Source organism: Bombina bombina, unplaced genomic scaffold (assembly GCF_027579735.1).
Source record: "Bombina bombina isolate aBomBom1 unplaced genomic scaffold, aBomBom1.pri scaffold_2190, whole genome shotgun sequence".
Lineage (NCBI taxonomy): Eukaryota > Metazoa > Chordata > Amphibia > Anura > Bombinatoridae > Bombina > Bombina bombina.
Genome location: NW_026512063.1, coordinates 1 through 21,072, shown reverse-complemented (window position 1 = coordinate 21,072; position 21,072 = coordinate 1). Strand labels below are relative to the sequence as shown.

Below are 21,072 nucleotides of genomic sequence, written 5' to 3'. Positions count from 1 at the left end.
TTTAATAAAGTAAGTTCTGATTTGACTTACCACTTGCTGCCAGACCTTTTTTTACCACCCTTTGGTTTCCCTTTGGACTGCTGGAAGTTCCTGTCTTACCGGTTATCAGTCTACTGGGTGACTGTTTAATCCCATTTTGTCTCTAGTGCACCAAGGGAGGTGTTTTACCAAATGTGAGTACATTTATTACCATATACTGTTCTCATTTGTTCATACAATACTAGGCCATATTGGCGCTGTATCTGCTTATACCATCTACAGATTGCTGATCAGCCTTTGGAAGTCAGTCTTCTGGGTGACTGTACATGATCCCAGACCGCTTCTTCTACACCACTAGGGGTGACTCACCAAATGTGAGTTTGTCATTACACTGATATTTGTTTATATATCTATCTTCAAACAATATTGGGCCATGTGGCGCTTCTGTCCTCTTATGTTGTCTACAGATATTCTTATCATGGTCTATTGTTTAAGAAAATGAGTAACTCACGATAGTTAGGTAAAATGAATAGGGTTAAAGACAAGTCCAAAAAGTCTCCAATTAACTTCCAATTCCAAATAAGAGGTTAAGACACAGAGCTCCTTGCAGATGCGTGATGCGACCTCACAGTTCGGCAGCTAACTCCGCCCCGAGCATGCAGCATTACATAACAATTAATTAGTTTATTATTTTTTTAAAGTGTATGATCATATCAATATTTTTTGAGGGGCACAGCATTCCATTTGGGTGGGCATTGCCCCCCAATGCCCCCCCTTGGAGCTGACCCTGTTCATATGCATACATAAGTAGAAATCATGGCCCTATGCTGCCACCACAGGTACATTTAAAACCTGCAAAAAAACATTTTGACATGGAAAAATCTTTATAATAAATAAATAATTGCGAGTGCTTCCCAGAGTATGAGATTACGTTGCAACCCAACACTGAAACACTCTAAGAAGTTAATTACTCAAACGCAGATCATGACCAATGTATTGCAGACCCAGCCCTTTGTGATCAAGATAACATTTTAACCTGCTCTCCCATAGACGCACAAAACTTCATTACTGAGGCTTTGACTGAACACAACATAAATAATACAGGTGTAGATCGGCAGGAGCTTAGCTCTGAGCTTGTCAAGCAGCCGCGGCTCCTTGACTTCATGGATTTGTCAAGCCTTGTGTATAAGATATGGCTTGAGTTCAAAATGGCGTCTGCCCCAGCAAATGACTGTAAATGTTGTAATATGTTTAATATATATATATATATATATATATATATATATACACACATATACACACACACAGTTGTACTGCAGCGCAAACACACTACTTGCACCTCTCTTTTTAACAAAGCAAAAAAGTGAGAAAGGAGCACCTTTCCACCAAGGATTTTGTAAGAGTAGGATTTCCAGTTAGAAGTTGGAAGCCCTTCTGAGGCTACTATTACAGTAGATTTGCATAATCAACAAATGCATGATAACAAGAAAATGCAATGCAATAGAACTTCAAAGTTATGTCCATTTCCGCAGCACTTTTATCATGTGACAGCCAATTATAAATGCATATACGTATATTCTGTGAATTCTTGCACATGCTCAGTGGGATCTAGTGACTCGAAAAGTGTAAATATAAACATGTGAACATTTTGTTAAAGGGACACTGTAGTCACAAAATAATTAACTTGTTAAAAAATATGCATCTATATTAATACATTTTCATGTTCCAAATACTTACCGTTTGTAAGAAATCTTGCTCCGAATTTTCTAACTTTTCCAAACCCACTGCTTTGCTATCGGTTTGCTCTTTCCAATGCGGGCGGACAACTCCAGTTGGAAGATGGCAACTGTTGTATGCGATGCGCATGCGCGAGATAGGTAAACGTCATTGAACATGTCACCGTCTTCATGTCAGTTCTGGATGAAGTAGACCCGCTCTATCGATCGCGGATTAGAAGACTTTGCTGCGCAGGAAACGCCAGTTTCTTGTGTGCTATCGCTTAGAGAATCTCCCTAGAATTAACGAGCAACTTAAAAAAAAATATTTTTATAATATTTTGATGGAAAAAAAAAAAAAAAGAAAAAAAGAATTGTGACACCTAAAACACCGTAAAAAGACTGGATATAAGCGATTTCAAATTGAAATGCGCATGTGTTATTGTAAATACATTGTGGGTAATGTAGGCATCATTGCCGTAATCTGCGCATGAGCGAATAGACTAATCCAATTGCGCATGAGTAGGTTGACGAACTGTTATTAGAATTTTATGCAAATATACGCAATCAGATTCACTTTAATGGTATCATCAGGTCAGGTAAAACAATATTATGTAAGATGTACAAGGTTCTTATACATATGATAGAACATATGCAGTTTATTTACTTAAAGGGACACACAAATTGTTTCTTTGAGGAAGGGAAAAAAAACACTGAGATGTTTCACATTTGTAACTTTAAGCAAATAAACAATTTAATTAATTTGGAATACGGTGACTCTTGCCTACCCTTTCTGTTGCATCGCTTGAATGTTATCCAGGTGGGATCAAAGATAATGATGTTTGGAAGATAAGGATTCCAGTTGCAGTGCATCCATTTTTTTTGGGGGGGGGGGGGGCAGACGTTAGCAATATATAAATATTGTAAATACATTAATAAATGTGCACATACAAAATAAAACAAAAATAATAATAACAATAAACTGACTATACAGATTATATAGGAATAAACTGAAACAAATAGCACATAGATATTTCTTTTCAAGAATAATAAAGAATTTTATTCCGAGGTCTAGGAATAATTTCCTCATTTACGGTATAAGACAGAATAAGTGAAAACACTATATTATGATACCACTGTAGGCAATACAGACAAAACAAGACTGGATTAACACATGATAACATCAGATAGTTAAAATAAGGAGTAAACACACATTTAATGTCAAATGATAAAAGGTTACTTGGAAACCAATGATAATGAACTGTGTTGGAATAATGGTTTTGTTCCACCAATTCAAATAGCAATGAAGGTAATGAGTCAGCCAGAATCCACAAAAACCTCATGCGAGTTTCTTTCACTAGATTGGAAGATGCTTTTCTGACCACAAAGCAAATACTACTAATGAGAGATTGTGCAATGACCGGTGAGTGTCGTTTCCTGGTACTGCACTAATCGTGAATAGATGCTTCCCAGTAGAGCTAAACCATTTATGAGAGCCTTGTGCAATTATGATGCTATCAACTGCGAAGACAAAAAAAAAACTAGTGCAATAAGATAAACACTTCTGGACCCATTTGATCTATGCTTGGACGTTACCGTTTTATTATTATCATTATTATTAATAACTATACATTTTCTCCACAGTCTCAGCTTTCATGTTGCTATGAATTCATATGATTTCTTGTTTCCTGCAATAATTAAACAGATTGTGCTACAAAATTGCATAACACTAACACAGGGAATAAAAGTATAGCATGAATTGTTTAATTAGAAACATGTTGGTACCTATCCCGTTAATTCCTAAATTACCACTAGCCCACCACAAGTACTATTGTATTAACCCCTATACCGCCACATACCACCGCAAGTACCTATCCTATTAACCCCCTATTCTGCCACTTACCCACCGCAAGTACCTATCCTATTAACCCCTATATCGCCACATACCCACCGCAAGTACCTATCCTATTAACCCCTATACCGCCACATACCCACCGCAAGTACCTATCCTATTAACCCCCTATTCTGCCACTTACCCACCGCAAGTACCTATCCTATTAACCCCCTATTCTGCCACTTACCCACCGCAAGTACCTATCCTATTAACCCCCTATTCAGTCACTTACCCACCGCCAGTACCTATCCTATTAACCCCTATACCGCCACATACCCACCGCAAGTACCTATCTTATTAACCCCTATACCATCACATACCCACTGCAAGAACTAATCCTATTAACCCCTATACCACCACATACCGACTGCAAGTACCTATCCTATAAACCCTAATACCACTACAAGTACCTATCCTATTTTTAACCCCTATACCGCCACATAACCACCGCAAGTACTATCCTATTAACCCCTACACCGCCACATACCAACCGCAAGTACTATCCTATTAACCCCTATACCTCCACATACCCACCACAGATACCTATCCTACTAACCCCTATACCGCCACATACCCACCGCAAGTATTATTCTATAACCCCTATAATGCCACATACCCACTGCAAGTACTATCCTATTAACCCCTATACCTCCACAAAGCCCAAACACAATCTAACCTTACTCTACCTAAAATACAGTATCCAAAATAAAAAAACACCATTTTACCTAATACTAATCTACGTGCCTCATAAAATAAAAAACAAAATCAAACAAAAGAAACTAAACTCAAACACTAAAATAAATTAAAATAGCCCTTAAAGGGCCTTTTGTAGGGCATTGCCCTAAAGATAATTTAGCTGTTTTAGACAAAAAATCAATTACAAATCCCCCCCTCTACAATACAAGTAAACCCCCCCCACACAAAAAACAAAATCTACCTAAAAATAACTCTCCTAAAAAAATAAAAATGTATATTCCTAAGAATAAAAAATCAGGATTAAGTGGTACCCCTATATATAGGGGTTCCGCGCTTCAGGAATTTCAGTGTGCGCCGGATACTGCATGAAGACCAGGGCTCAGGGAAGAAGATGTGAAAAAGAGGTGGTGAAAATGGCCGTTGAGGTCCGACTGCGCTACCACAAAGATGGGCATCTGACGTGGATGAAGATTGTGGAGCGGAGGAATCCGAAGAGGATGCTGAAGTCCGCCTCCACAAAGATGGGCCCCCGGTGCCAGGAGCCGGGACAATGAGGGCCCCAACGTCAGATCAAGAGGAGCCGGATTTTCCAATGGTGAGTACAATTTTTGGGGTTAGTTAGGGCTTTTTTAAAGTGAGCTAACTTAAGTTAAAATATTTACTTGCTCTGATACCCTTTGAAACAATAATAAGCCAAGAAAAAGAGAATATGTATTGACCTGTCACATTGTATACTCACCTATAGCATAAGATACATTACCAATAATAGAACACGTATACAGTTAGACTATAGTTTCATACACACATATAAAATAAGAACCAATGGCGAATGGACCACAAAACCAAAACTGTACATATGTGATTATCACTAGTCGACTTCATCAGAGCATTTTTAGTAATAAATAAATATATAGATATTTTGTTTCCGCAAACTTGTGCTATTTTTCTTAGGACTTCTACAGCTTATTTTTTGTAATATAGTTTTAGATTTTGCTGCCACTTTTCATTCCATAAGACTACAAAGGCTTCTGCTATTTTCATTAGTTGCCAAGCAGATGTTTTTACTCACCGATCTCTGGGCATCCTGTTCTGCTTTGGATGAAAACATTGAAAGGTCTCCGTTTAATATCACATCTGCCAAGGAGTCGACCAAAGGTGCATAATGGATGGTTAAAAAGACCTGAAAGAGAGAACGAGGAAATACGTTGTATGACAATTTGTGTAACAAATAATTAAAAAAATAATCTTAGTTCATTTTAGCTTACTATTGGCTTAAATTGTTGTCTAGTAAGGTGAAGAAAATTGGAATGTTATATATTCATAACTCATGTTGGGGTAACACAGGTAGTCTAACGCGGTGTTGAGTTAGCGTGCGAGCGATACGTGTTTGTTTTTTTTCTTTCGGTACTGCGCTCCACTGAAGTCTATGGGGAGAGGAAGTTAACGAGGTTGCAATGCCTGAAGTAAACGCGCATCGGGTTTCACTTGAGTGCAAAGATTCTACTTTCAACTTGCAAAACTTGCAACTAACCCACGGTTAAAAAAAGTTTACTTGCTGCTGTGTTTGTGCACGAGCAAAAGCGTTAAATAGCGCGACACTTGTCGGTTATTACAAGTTATTAATTAAAACATTTAATCAATCCATTTTCAACACGCACAATACTTATATGGTGAGACCTATAACTTTTAATGGGAAGCACAAGCAATGGAATATGCTTTTTATTTTCGCTCTTTTGAAAAAACAGGTATTAAGGGTTATCAGCTACTATTGTGCATTCAAAATATAAAGTACTTAACCAAAAACTCCACAATTAAAAAGAAACAAAAATCCTCCAAATTTTCAGATAGAGAATACAATTTTAAACCATTTTCCATTTCACTTCCATTATCAAATTTGCTTCATTTTCTCGGTATCCTTTGCTGAAGGAGCAGCAATAAACTAGTGAGAGCTAGCCGATTGTTGAGGCAATCACAAGAGATATATATGTGCAGCCACCAATCAGCTCCCAGTAGTGCATTGCTGCCCCCTCAGCCAAGCTAGATATGCTTTTCAACCAAAGATACCAAGAGAATGAAGCAAATAAGATAATAGAAGTAAATTGGAAAGTTGATTAAAATTGTATGTTTTATCCAAATCATTAAAGTTTAATTTCAACTTTACTCTCCCTTAAAGGTGAATATTTAAGCACTCTCGGCTTTTGCCAGATTTTTATATGAAATTAATTTTAGTGTGAGCTCTCACAGTTAATCTGTTATTTGAGAGTAACTACGTCCGTGTGCTTCCCTACATAAACTGTGCAGTATACACTATACCCTTACGCATTTTGTCCTCCCCTTGTAGTATAGCCAATCATTTTTACACTGGACTTCTCTTAACAAACTGAACAATAATATCATCTGCGGGTGCTTGAAAGATTATTAGACGTCACATCTCTTCTTTCACAATTAAAAGAGAAATATAAAAAATAAATGTTCCTTTAAATGCACAATATAACTTGTGAGATTAGTATGTGCCTTTTAATGTTGCATTTGCAGCATTTATCCAGTTTGGAATAAAAGCATTTAGTAAATGTCACTGGAGAGAAGACTTTGCAGGTTAAAATCTCAGGAGAGTGTAGGTGACAAGGGGAGGAGAGACGGATCTGCTCTGTTCCAAAAGACGACATCAGACTGATTAATGAATAATCGCAAAACAACAAAGATGTATTAATATGTCCTGAGTAACAAATCAAGCACCTTCCCTCTGACGAGGACAAGCTAAGGACACTGCAGTAAGTTTATTTTTGAGTTCATTGTCTTGAGGCTTTGTTTTAACAAGAGATTTAGGGAGCCTTTGTGTGCATTATTCAACGGATCTATTGAAATGCCCTAATTTGCCAGCAAGGTTTACTTCTTCAGAGGTTTATTGGGTCTATTCATGTATAAACTTAAATGCCTGGAGGGCGTCAGGATGATACACGTTTATTTATTTTAAAGCAAATCTCCGAATGGGATGAACTCCAAGTGCTGAAAGCCATTCCAGTAATTCAGAGATCAATAAAGTCTACTGTGTTAAGGGTTAAGGAGCAAACATGAATAATGGAGAAAATATACCTGAATTTTGTGAGGAGCAGGATATGGCTAAAAAATGTTTTGCGCAAAGACATTAACCTCTTGTGTAGTGCCCAGAAAATAAAGCCGTGATTACTGCAAGGTCAGATTAACCCTGTTACAAGAATGCAATTATACATATACGTTACATTGTTACTATACTGATCAAGTTTTCCCCAAGCCTTACTCGTTCCTGATAAAGGCATATAGCTAGCACAAAAAGATATCTAAAAAAGGCTTCAGTTAAAGGTCCACTCAATACAGTAGAATTGCATAATTAACAAGAACATAATAAAAAAACAGTGCAAGTGAACTTACTCTGAATTTCAAATAAGCAGTAGATTTTTTTTTCAGATAAATCTATTTTTTCTCCCATTTTCCGGCCCCTTGTATCATGTGACAGACATCAGCCAATCAAAGACTATTATACATATAATCAGTAGGATCTTGTTCCCCAAAAAGTGTGACTATAAAAAGACTACATTTGATAATGGAAGTAAACTGGAAAGTGTCTTAAAACGGCTGCTCTATCTGAATCATAAACATTTATGTTAACTCGAGTGTCCCTTTAAAAGGGAAAATAATGTAATTTATTGCATCGTAAAGAGTGATTTATTTTATTTTATTCTTTAATGGTTTCACTATGCACCAATAAAGAAATGAGAGTCCTGCTTAACAGCCAATGAGCAATCAGGCCCTGAGGTCCAGTTCTACATATATAACAATTCTTGTTAGCTTCAAACTCAAAACAAACAGCTTGGATATAAAATTATTTTTTGCATGCAAAGAGTTAACATGTTTAAATAGAGCCCTTCATATCTATAACCTTTAAAAGGTTAAAGTCACCTTTAAGAGATTAAAATCTTTCTAAAAACGGACATATGGGCACAACACAAGCCTATTCACTTCCCATGATCCTTATGGAAACAAACCAATTTTTGCCTGTGCCAGAGAGACAAATCAAATTGCTGAGCAAGGGAAAGCTCTGACGAGACTCAGGACACGGCAAGGGTGACTTCTGCCCCTAAAACCCACCACAAATAATGTCCCAGCACAATGGGGCATTATCAGTTGGGCTTTATGGCATATGTTTTATGATCATTAAAAGGGATATGAAACCCAAATGTTTTCTTTCATGATCCAGATAGAGCAACTTTCTAATTTACTCCTAATATCAATATTTCTTCGTTATCTTGGTACATTTATTTGAAAAGCAGAAATGTAAGCGTAGGAGCCGGCTAAACGTAGTCACTATTCAGCATTTGCTACCCAGGGTCCTGAGCCAAAAATGGTCCGGCTCCTAAGTTTCCATTCCTGCTTTTTCAAATAAAGATATCAAGAGAATTGAAAGAGAATTGTTTGTACCCCATAGAATTACACATTTACATTACAATCTGAAAGTGTTTACTGTACCTTTATCTATAGCACCTCTCGTTTACCTGACCTGCTATTGCTGTACCCTATAGAATTACACATTTACATTACAATCTGATAGTGTTTACCTTTATCTATAGCACCTCTAGTTTACCTGACCTGCTATTGCTGTACCCTATAGAATTACACATTTACATTACAATCTGAAAGTGTTTACTGTACCTTTATCTATAGCTCCTCTAGTTTACCTGACCTGCTATTGCTGTACCCTATAGAATTACACATTTACATTACAATCTGATAGTGTTTACTGTACCTTTATCTATTGCTCCTCTAGTTTACCTGACCTGCTATTGCTGTGCCCTATAGAATTACACATTTACATTACAATCTGATAGTGTTTACTGTACCTTTATCTATAGAACCTCTAGTTTACCTGACCTGCTATTGCTGTACCCTATAGAATTACACATTTATATTACAATCTGATGGTGTTTACTGTACCTTTATCTATAGCACCTCTAGTTTACCTGACCTGCTATTGCTGTACCCTATAGAATTACACATTTACATTACAATCTGATAGTGTTTACCTTTATCTATAGCACCTCTAGTTTACCTGACCTGCTATTGCTGTACCCTATAGAATTACACATTTACATTACAATCTGATAGTGTTTACTGTACCTTTATCTATAGCACCTCTAGTTTACCTGACCTGCTATTGCTGTACCCTATAGAATTACACATTTACATTACAATCTGATAGTGTTTACCTTTATCTATAGCGCCTCTAGTTTACCTGACCTGCTATTGCTGTACCCTATAGAATTACACATTTACATTACAATCTGATAGTGTTTACTGTACCTTTATCTATAGCACCTCTCGTTTACCTGACCTGCTATTGCTGTACCCTATAGAATTACACATTTACATTGCAATCTGATAGTGTTTACCTTTATCTATAGCGCCTCTAGTTTACCTGACCTGCTATTGCTGTACCCTATAGAATTACACATTTACATTACAATCTGATAGTGTTTACCTTTATCTATAGCGCCTCTAGTTTACCTGACCTGCTATTGCTGTACCCTATAGAATTACACATTTACAGTACAATCTGATAGTGTTTACCTTTATCTATAGCACCTCTAGTTTACCTGACATGATATTGCTGTACCCTATAGAATTACACATTTATATTACAATCTGATAGTGTTTACTGTACCTTAATCTATAGCTCCTCTCGTTTACCTGACCTGCTATTGCTGTACCCTATAGAATTACACATTTACATTACAATCTGATAGTGTTTACTGTACCTTTATCTATAGCACCTCTAGTTTACCTGACCTGCTATTGCTGTACCCTATAGAATTACACATTTACATTACAATCTGATAGTGTTTACCTTTATCTATAGCACCTCTAGTTTACCAGACCTGCTATTGCGGTACCCTATAGAATTACACATTTACATTACAATCTGATGGTGTTTACTGTACCTTTATCTATAGCTCCTCTAATTTACCTGACCTGCTATTGCTGTACCCTATAGAATTACACATTTACATTACAATCTGATAGTGTTTACTGTACCTTTATCTATAGCTCCTCTAGTTTACCTGACCTGCTATTGCTGTACCCTATAGAATTACACATTTACATTACAATCTGATAGTGTTTACTGTACCTTTATCTATAGCTCCTCTAATTTACCTGACCTGCTATTGCTGTACCCTATAGAATTACACATTTACATTACAATCTGATAGTGTTTACTGTACCTTTATCTATAGCTCCTCTAGTTTACCTGACATGCTATTGCTGAACCCTATAGAATTACACATTTACATTACAATCTGATAGTGTTTACCTTTATCTATAGCACCTCTCATTACCTGACCTGCTATTGCTGTACCCTATAGAATTACACATTTACATTACAATATGATAGTGTTTACTGTACCTTTATCTATAGCACCTCTAGTTTACCTGACCTGCTATTGCGGTACCCTATAGAATTACACATTTACATTACAATCTGATAGTGTTTACTGTACCTTTATCTATAGCACCTCTAGTTTACCTGACCTGCTATTGCTGTACCCTATAGAATAACACATTTACATTACAATCTGATAGTGTTTACCTTTATCTATAGCACCTCTAGTTTACGCGACCTGCTATTGCTGTACCCTATAGAATTACACATTTACATTACAATCTGATAGTGTTTACTGTACCTTTATCTATAGCTCCTCTAGTTTACCTGACCTGCTATTGCTGTACCCTATAGAATTACACATTTACATTACAATCTGATAGTGTTTACTGTACCTTAATCTATAGCTCCTCTAGTTTACCTGACCTGCTATTGCTGTACCCTATAGAATTACACATTTACATTACAATCTGATAGTGTTTACTGTACCCTTATCTATAGCACCTCTAGTTTACCTGACCTGCTATTGCTGTACCCTATAGAATTACACATTTACATTACAATCTCATAGTGTTTACTATACCTTAATCTATAGCTCCTCTAGTTTACCTGACCTGCTATTGCTGTACCCTATAGAATTACACATTTACATTACAATCTGATAGTGTTTACTGTACCCTTATCTATAGCACCTCTAGTTTACCTGACCTGCTATTGCTGTACCCTATAGAATTACACATTTACATTACAATCTGATAGTGTTTACTGTACCTTTACCTGACCTGCTATTGCTGTGCCCTATAGAATTACACATTTACATTACAATCTGATAGTGTTTACTGTACCTTAATCTATAGCACCTCTAGTTTACCTGACCTGCTATTGCTGTACCCTATAGAATTACACATTTACATTACAATCTGATAGTGTTTACCTTTATCTATAGCACCTCTAGTTTACCTGACCTGCTATTGCAGTACCCTATAGAATTACACATTTACATTACAATCTGATAGTGTTTACTGTACCTTTATCTATAGCACCTCTAGTTTACCTAACCTGCTATTGCTGTACCCTATAGAGTTACACATTTACATTACAATCTGATAGTGTTTACTGTACCTTTACCTATAGCATCTCTAGTTTACCTGACCTGCTATTGCTGTACCCTATAGAATTACACATTTACATTACAATCTGATAGTGTTTACTGTACCCTTATCTATAGCACCTCTCGTTTACCTGACCTGCTATTGCTGTACCCTATAGAATTACACATTTACATTACAATCTGATAGTGTTTACCTTTATCTATAGCACCTCTAGTTTACCTGACCTGCTATTGCTGTACCCTATAGAATTACACATTTACATTACAATCTGATAGTGTTTACCTTTATCTATAGCACCTCTAGTTTACCTGACCTGCTATTGCTGTACCCTATAGAATTACACATTTACATTACAATCTGATAGTGTTTACTGTACCTTTATCTATAGCACCTCTAGTTTACCTGACCTGCTATTGCTGTACCCTATAGAATTACACATTTACATTACAATCTGATAGTGTTTACCTTTATCTATAGCACCTCTAGTTTACCTGACCTGCTATTGCTGTACCCTATAGAATTACACATTTACATTACAATCTGATAGTGTTTACTGTACCTTTATCTATAGCTCCTCTAATTTACCTGACCTGCTATTGCTGTACCCTATAGAATTACACATTTACATTACAATCTGATAGTGTTTACTGTACCTTTATCTATAGCTCCTCTAGTTTACCTGACCTGCTATTGCTGTACCCTATAGAATTACACATTTACATTACAATCTGATAGTGTTTACCTTTATCTATAGCACCTCTAGTTTACCTAACCTGCTATTGCTGTACCCTATAGCGTTACACATTTACATTACAATCTGATAGTGTTTACTGTACCTTTATCTATAGCACCTCTAGTTTACCTGACCTGCTATTGCTGTACCCTATAGAATTACACATTTACATTACAATCTGATAGTGTTTACCTTTATCTATAGCACCTCTTGTTTACCTGACCTGCTATTGCTGTACCCTATAGAATTACACATTTACATTACAATCTGATAGTGTTTACCTTTATCTATAGCACCTCTAGTTTACCTGACCTGCTATTGCTGTACCCTATAGAATTACACATTTACATTACAATCTGATAGTGTTTACTGTACCCTTATCTATAGCACCTCTCGTTTACCTGCTATTGCTTTGGGACAGTGTTAGATTCGTATCCTGGCCCTGAACACAATGATAAATCTGTGGATATGAGATATTGTGATAAAATGTACATTCTGTTGATACAGTCACTGGTGTTAATACAACATACCTGGGATAGTAGGTACAGGGCAACCTGAGGACTTATTCTTGGGCGATCTTCTGTCTGAGAAAACAGAAGCGACATAAGATAATGATATTGTGATAATTAAAGGGACATTGTAATCCAAAAAATGCCTTACTAACACCAGCTTAATATGTGTTTAACCCCTGCAAAGCAGTTAAAAACATAAGTAAAGTCCAATTTGAGAGTTGCATAGCACAAAACACGGTCAGTCAGCCAATCGCACACAGCCCGCAGCCACTCTTTGTTTGGGAGCTACAACACCGAGTGGGAACATGAAACCCACATTTTTTTCTTTTATGATTCAGATACGGCATGTGATTTTAAACATCTTTCTCGTATATGTCTATTATCTCTTGTTTTGTTCTTTTGATATCCTTTGTTGAAAAGCATTCCAGAGTGAGCTTAAAAGTCAAAATTAAACTTTCATGATACACTTTCCAAATAACTTATCAAATTTGCTTTGTTCTCTTGGTATCTTATATTGAAGAGTAAAACTCTTCAAGTAGGCTCATAAGAGCTCAGTAGTGTGCACGTGTCTTTAGTACTCTATGGCAATTTTGCAACATTGTATAACAAAGCTACAAATAATGTTGCACAACACTGCTGCCAGAGTACTAAAGACATGTGCACACTCCTGAGCTCTGATGAGCCAACTTAGTTTTACTCTTCAATAAAAGATACCAAGAGAACAAAGCAAATTTGATAACAGAAGTAAATTGGAAAGTTGTTTAAAATTGCATGTTCTTTCTGAAAGTTTAATTTTTACTTTACTGTCCCTTTAAGAGCAGCATGACTGGGAGCTAGCTGCTGATTGGTGTCTGCACACGTCTCTTGTCAATGGCTAACTAAATGTGTTCAGCTAGCTCCCAGTAGTGCATTGCTGCTACTTCTTCAACAAAAAAGGTTACAAAGACAATAAAGCAAATTTGCTAAGTTGTTTACTATGGTATGCTCTATAAACGGCTCGCTACAACGATTATGTTTTCCACAACAGACATTATGTTTGCGTGTATGTACGCAGGGTGCATGAGATCCTACAAATAGACCTTATTACCTGGTCATGATTCACCAGCGAATAGACATAGAGAGGGAGCAGCAGTCGGTTCAGCAGATGGTCTGTAAGGACGTCATTTAGGTACTCGCAGTTAATGATCAGGATATCGCTTAGGTAGTGCAAGTGATCCAGATGCTGTGTAACCAAATTGCTGAGTTTTCCCCGGTTTTTATGCCTGAAATGAAGACGAACATATTCAGAACAACTCAGTAAAACAACAGCTGATTAAAGGGACAAGTCATTTCCTTGTTTTACTATGTGCAATTATGTAACACAGTCAAGGTTCTGCAAATCAAGAGCAGTTCAGAAATGCACTCCTTAAAAACATTGGTGGAATCCATGTTCCTGGTCCCATTTGCTGTGGTCAGTTAGAGACAGATGCTGCTCTGATTTAAGCACAGTGTAGCATGTTGCAGGCACATTCTTAAGCAGAGACACTTCTATCCTTTCTGAAAATACTGAAACAAACGCATTTTGCAAAAATATTTTCCCAAAGTATTTTAAACCAAAGGCAGACAAAATACAAAAAATAACATTTAACAAGGTTTAATATGCAGCTCAATTGTGTTGGGGGCACTGCAGAAGCTGAGCTTTTAAAAGTCTGTTGACAGGGGGTTGTATCCACGTTGCATGAATAAAGGAAGACACTGATCCAGCTTATGAGCAGAGATTCCCAATAGGGCACTGCGTTTTCTTTCCTTCCAGCGCCTGGGACAGGGACCAATACAAATATATCTGCTATTAACCCCTTGGTTGCCAGACAGGATACACTATGCACTGAAACCCTTTCAAGAAGCCAATAGTTTAAATTATAATATGAGTGAGTTGTAAGAGTGAAAATAACCAATTAAATCTTCCAGCGCAGACGACAAAGGGGCATTGTTTCACCAAAACACACTGGGTTCATTTAAAGAAACATTAAGAAATGGCTACACTACATAAATAGTCTGTAATGCTATATGTAATATAGCTGTATATATATATGTATGTAATATAGCTGTATATATGTATGTAATATAGCTGTATATATGTATGTAATAAAGCTGTATATATGTATGTAATATAGCTGTATATAATATAGCTGTATATATGTATGTAATATAGCTGTATATATGTATGTAATATAGCTGTATATATGTATGTAATATAGCTGTATATATGTATGTAATATAGCTGTATATATGTATGTAATATAGCTGTATATATGTATGTAATATAGCTGTATATATGTATGTAATATAGCTGTATATATGTATGTAATATAGCTGTATATATGTATGTAATATAGCTGTATATATATATGTATGTAATATAGCTGTATATATGTATGTAATATAGCTGTATATATGTATGTAATATAGCTGTATATATGTATGTAATAAAGCTGTATATATGTATGTAATAAAGCTGTATATATGTATGTAATATAGCTGTATATATGTATGTAATATAGCTGTATATATGTATGTAATATAGCTGTATATATGTATGTAATATAGCTGTATATATGTATGTAATATAGCTGTATATATGTATGTAATATAGCTGTATATATGTATGTAATATAGCTGTATATATGTATGTAATATAGCTGTATATATGTATGTAATATAGCTGTATATATGTATGTAATATAGCTGTATATATGTATGTAATATAGCTGTATATATGTATGTAATATAGCTGTATATATGTATGTAATATAGCTGTATATATGTATGTAATATAGCTGTATATATGTATGTAATAAAGCTGTATATATGTATGTAATAAAGCTGTATATATGTATGTAATATAGCTGTATATATGTATGTAATATAGCTGTATATATGTATGTAATATAGCTGTATATATGTATGTAATATAGCTGTATATATGTATGTAATATAGCTGTATATATGTATGTAATATAGCTGTATATATGTATGTAATATAGCTGTATATATGTATGTAATATAGCTGTATATATGTATGTAATATAGCTGTATATATGTATGCAATATAGCTGTATATATGTATGCAATATAGCTGTATATATGTATGCAATATAGCTGTATATATGTATGCAATATAGCTGTATATATGTATGCAATATAGCTGTATATATGTATGCAATATAGCTGTATATATGTATGCAATATAGCTGTATATATGTATGCAATATAGCTGTATATATGTATGCAATATAGCTGTATATATGTATGCAATATAGCTGTATATATGTATGCAATATAGCTGTATATATGTATGTAATATAGCTGTATATATGTATGTAATATAGCTGTATATATGTATGTAATATAGCTGTATATATGTATGTAATATAGCTGTATATATGTATGTAATATAGCTGTATATATGTATGTAATATAGCTGTATATATGTATGTAATATAGCTGTATATATGTATGTAATATAGCTGTATATATGTATGTAATATAGCTGTATATATGTATGTAATATAGCTGTATATATGTATGTAATATAGCTGTATATATGTATGTAATATAGCTGTATATATGTATGTAATATAGCTGTATATATGTATGTAATATAGCTGTATATATGTATGTAATATAGCTGTATATATGTATGTAATATAGCTGTATATATGTATGTAATATAGATGTATATATGTATGTAATATAGATGTATATATGTATGTAATATAGCTGTATATATGTATGTAATATAGCTGTATATATGTATGTAATATAGCTGTATATATGTATGTAATATAGATGTATATATGTATGTAATATAGATGTATATATGTATGTAATATAGCTGTATATATGTATGTAATATAGCTGTATATATGTATGTAATATAGCTGTATATATGTATGTAATATAGCTGTATATATGTATGTAATATAGCAGTTATCTTCCCTACACTAACCCAGATGCACTTAGACACAAGCTTCTTACTGACCAACTAGTCTTGTTAGAGATTCACATTCAGATGAAGAGCATGTGACCGTAATATTGTGACATAAAATGATTGGCTCATTCCTTACACAGTGTCACTTCCCTCATATCTTATTAAATGTTTATCAAAGCCTAGGAGGGAGACAAAATAGACACCTTATTTTGTTTTTCAATTTGCTGCCTTTGTCATCTATGGCTGTTATTATAACTGCAAACGTAAAGGTCGCTTATGACATTGAGGCCATGCGGTAAATATCTGTGTAATTGCTTTACAGGGAACAGGACGAGTACCCCAAAGAGGGAGCAGAACACTCTACAGTTTAATATGTGGCTAATTATTCTTGCAGTCAATAGGTTAAGGCGCAACATACTATTGTTGCCGTCAGCAGATTACAGTCGCAGCTAGTTCTCTCAGACAGACAATAGGGTATATCTGATTTTAGTTTCACGTAAAACAAATGTTCACCCACAAAAGAATGCTGCAGACTAACGCTCATCTATATAAAAAAATATTAAAAAAAAACATGTGACATTATTAAATTAATTTCACATGTTCACATACCAAGAATAAAGAATATATGTATTTTATTTTTATAAAAAAAAGCATCCTCGCTGGCAGTGGGTGTGTACATTAATGCACCATCTGTAGTGTACAGCTGTAGCCATGTTAGTGTCATTTAACTCCTTCACTGCCATACAGAAGTTCTGTGGCCCTTTAAGGGCGATTTATAGGACTGAAGTCCCAGAACCATTTTCTCCTTAGTAAGTGATTGCAAACACACACACACGCTAGACGCTGTCCCACATCCTTTCCCACTCAACGACAGGGCCTATTAATTTAGCCAAATTACATTCACTTTAATGGATTGTTTTAGAATATGGATCACTCGACCACTCCAATCAGTCAAATGCAACACGCAAAGTTTCAATTAGTGCATCAGACAGCTCCTGCCAAGGCCAGCGACCCAGCAGAAGCCGTGAATAATTCATGCAATCCAATTAAGAAGCAGTCATACAATCATTCAGAATGTGAGCAATTAAATACATCAGAATTAAGTGCTTGTTTATACTGCAAAAAATAAATAAATCAACACGAAGGGGGTTGAGATAAAGCTGTCGGCTTTGTTTTATTGGATGATATAGCTGTTTCCATTGATAAATTGTGTTCTGCAGGTCTGAAAAAAATGAGATTTAGGATAAATGTACCCAACAGACTAACTAAACAGTTGTGATACAGCTATGACAAAACTGCTGCCGTTGGGCATTTTGCAAGAGCATTAAGCTTTTATGAATATTTATGGTTAAAAGATAAAATTCACTTAAAGTAAATATTGCTGGCAAGGAACCCAGTTATGGATTATCATATGATTAAAGTAAAGCACGCTATTAAATGCTCAGTATCCGAGAGTAAAACATTACTCTAAGCGCTGTCCTTCGTAGAAATGTAAAACGTAAAAAAATCTAACTAATGCTAAATCTGATAGACCAAATTATTTTATACCAAAAGAAAAACGTGCAGCTTTCAATATCAGATAAGAAAAATCCAAATTTATAAATGTAACATTATTATAAGGTCAAAAAATATTATCTGCTGCATGAGACAAAAGGACGGAGAGTTAGAGATCAATAGAAACAAAAAGATAATGAGCTACAGACCAATATAGAGACAAAAGAATGAGAAACAAGGGTGAAGGGTTCAGAAAGAGAGAGGGGGATGAGGAGTTGAGACAGCGCCATATAAACAAAGACTACGGGAAACTAAGTAATGATGGCGGAAGCTAAAAAGACTACAGATAGAAAGGCCTTGCCCTGTTTATGCACTGTAGGAAGGATTTACACAAATATATAATTTTGCTGGGTTGCTATCTTGGGAGCAAAAGATCTATCAGTAAAGATAGAGATCTCAGAGCAGGCGTACAGAGCGCCGGAGCGACATGTGCACGCAAAACCCAACCCTAATTTGTATGGGGTCTAAGGGAAGACACCTGGATTTGCACCGTTACCACTAGAGAATAAAACGCCTCATTAAAGGTTTGAACAGCAGAGCAGGAAGATACTTTCACTAAGGTCAGACACAAGCTTCATCTGGACGTTTTGCCCGGCTCTATAGTTTATACAAGGGGTTGTTTTAAACCCCTTTGGCAGATAGAGAGAACATGGGGTCAATATACAATTTTTAAATCACAAGAGACAGTTTTCTTCTTTTACAATTCGGGTTGCCACCTCGGCCATGGTTTCCTGGACACTTATGAGTTACACATGCTGCAGGGTGTGCAGGGAGGAACATGTATTGTGCTGTTCATGTTATGTCTAGAGGCACAATGCATGTTCCGCCCTGCTTACCCTGCAGCATGTGTAACTCATAAGTGCCCAGGAAAACATGGCCGAGGTAGCAACACTATTTACAATAGAATAAGGAAATGACACAGAACTTACTCTTCGTCTGTTTGAACGCATTTATCCAGCTCAATCACATGAATCCCAATGAACCAGACTAGATTGGAAAAGTACGGCACGGCTGTCTTATCTCTTATGTAGTACAGCATTGGCTGGTTGTCCACTGAAAAGAAATGATAACATGTAAACACTTAAAATAATGTATAGTCAGCTTATAAAATGTATTTTTTATCTCGTTCTTGATACTTTTTTTTTTTTAATAATGAAGTTATTGTTGATTTAAAAAAACAAAAAAACGTCATTAAAGGGGTTCATGAAAGTGATCACAATCCAATATGTTACAACAACAAAAGAAATCGACATTTAAAAATATATAAAAGTAACATAAAAATGATGCATCAAGTGTAACAGATCACTAATGATTGGGTATTTATTGTGAGGTGTAGGCATTCGGCACCTGCCTATGATTATGGCTAATGCTGAAACATATTAGACACCCATGGCTGACACCATGTTTTTAGCACTTGCTGTTCTTTTCTATTATGAATTTTCAATAAAGATGAACTTTTTAGCCGCAAGAGCCGACTTGCACAGTTGGATTACCGGAGCAACTTATCAGGCTCAGACAGGCTGTTATGTGTGTGTATATATATATATATATATATATATAGATAGATAGATAGATAGATAGATAGATAGATAGATAGATAGATATGACGTATGGCAGAATATAGACGCTTTTATATATATATTGGTTGTAACATCACATTGATTTGGGGACTTATGGTCTCTTAACATTTTCTTAACTTTACTATAACTATAAATGCTGCAGTTTTACATCATTTTAACCTAACTTTACCCATTTTACAATGTTATGGGTAGCCTTGTGCTTTTGGTTGAAGGAGTAATATAACTAGTCAAGGCAGAATCATTTATAGAAGAGTGCTATTGGCTGCTTCATAGCGAGAGAGAAAGGTAAAAGTGTTACTATGCATTACACACCATTGCCAGGGGTGTAGTTAGTGCATTTGCTACTGGTCCACAACTCCAGAGGAACCATATGAGTTCTAAAATGATATCGACTGATTGATAGTTAGACAGACACAGTCCACTGGGTTCTAGTTATGCATTACATTGCACTAGCCATGAGTCTCTCTCTTCCCCATGGCAACAAACAGTCAGGAACATGCAGACTACAATGGCTCAAGCGATATAGCCTCTGATTGACTGTATAGCTCCTGCCTCTACAGTATAGAAACAGGGGGAGTGATGCTGTGAGGATATTGCAAAACAGATTAAATTAAACATATGCAAAACAGTTAGATACATAAAACAGTCAAGAATAGTTGTTAGACAGTGGCCTTAAGTAATACAGACCACACATACCTCAATCTATTAACTATCCATCTTCTCTGAAAAGTAACTGTGGAAATGTATTTTATTTTATACTCATTACTTTATTTATGTAACCTTATTAAAATGAATTGATAAATATATGATGTTATATTATATATGAGAGTGAAGACCCGAATCTAACAAACACTCTTTTAATAAAGAACGTTTATAAAGAACCATGTCCAGGGCTTGTAAAACATTCGTCATCCA

General features: G+C 35.4%; 1 protein-coding gene across 1 annotated transcript in view; it reads right to left on the bottom strand.

Moving 5' to 3' along the window:
* The window catches only part of LOC128644106 (protein CLEC16A), a 36,401-nt gene extending 16,660 nt beyond the window's left edge, over window positions 1–19,741 (bottom strand). The window contains exons 1-4 of the mRNA XM_053696821.1: window positions 19,507–19,741; window positions 14,141–14,315; window positions 13,072–13,125; window positions 5,354–5,464 (exon numbers count right to left, since the gene is read on the bottom strand). Of these exons, the coding sequence (XP_053552796.1) occupies window positions 5,354–5,464; window positions 13,072–13,125; window positions 14,141–14,315; window positions 19,507–19,616 (450 nt within the window). The 5' untranslated portion in view covers window positions 19,617–19,741. The remainder of the gene's footprint in view (window positions 1–5,353; window positions 5,465–13,071; window positions 13,126–14,140; window positions 14,316–19,506) is intronic.
* Window positions 19,742–21,072: the final 1,331 nt, after the last annotated feature.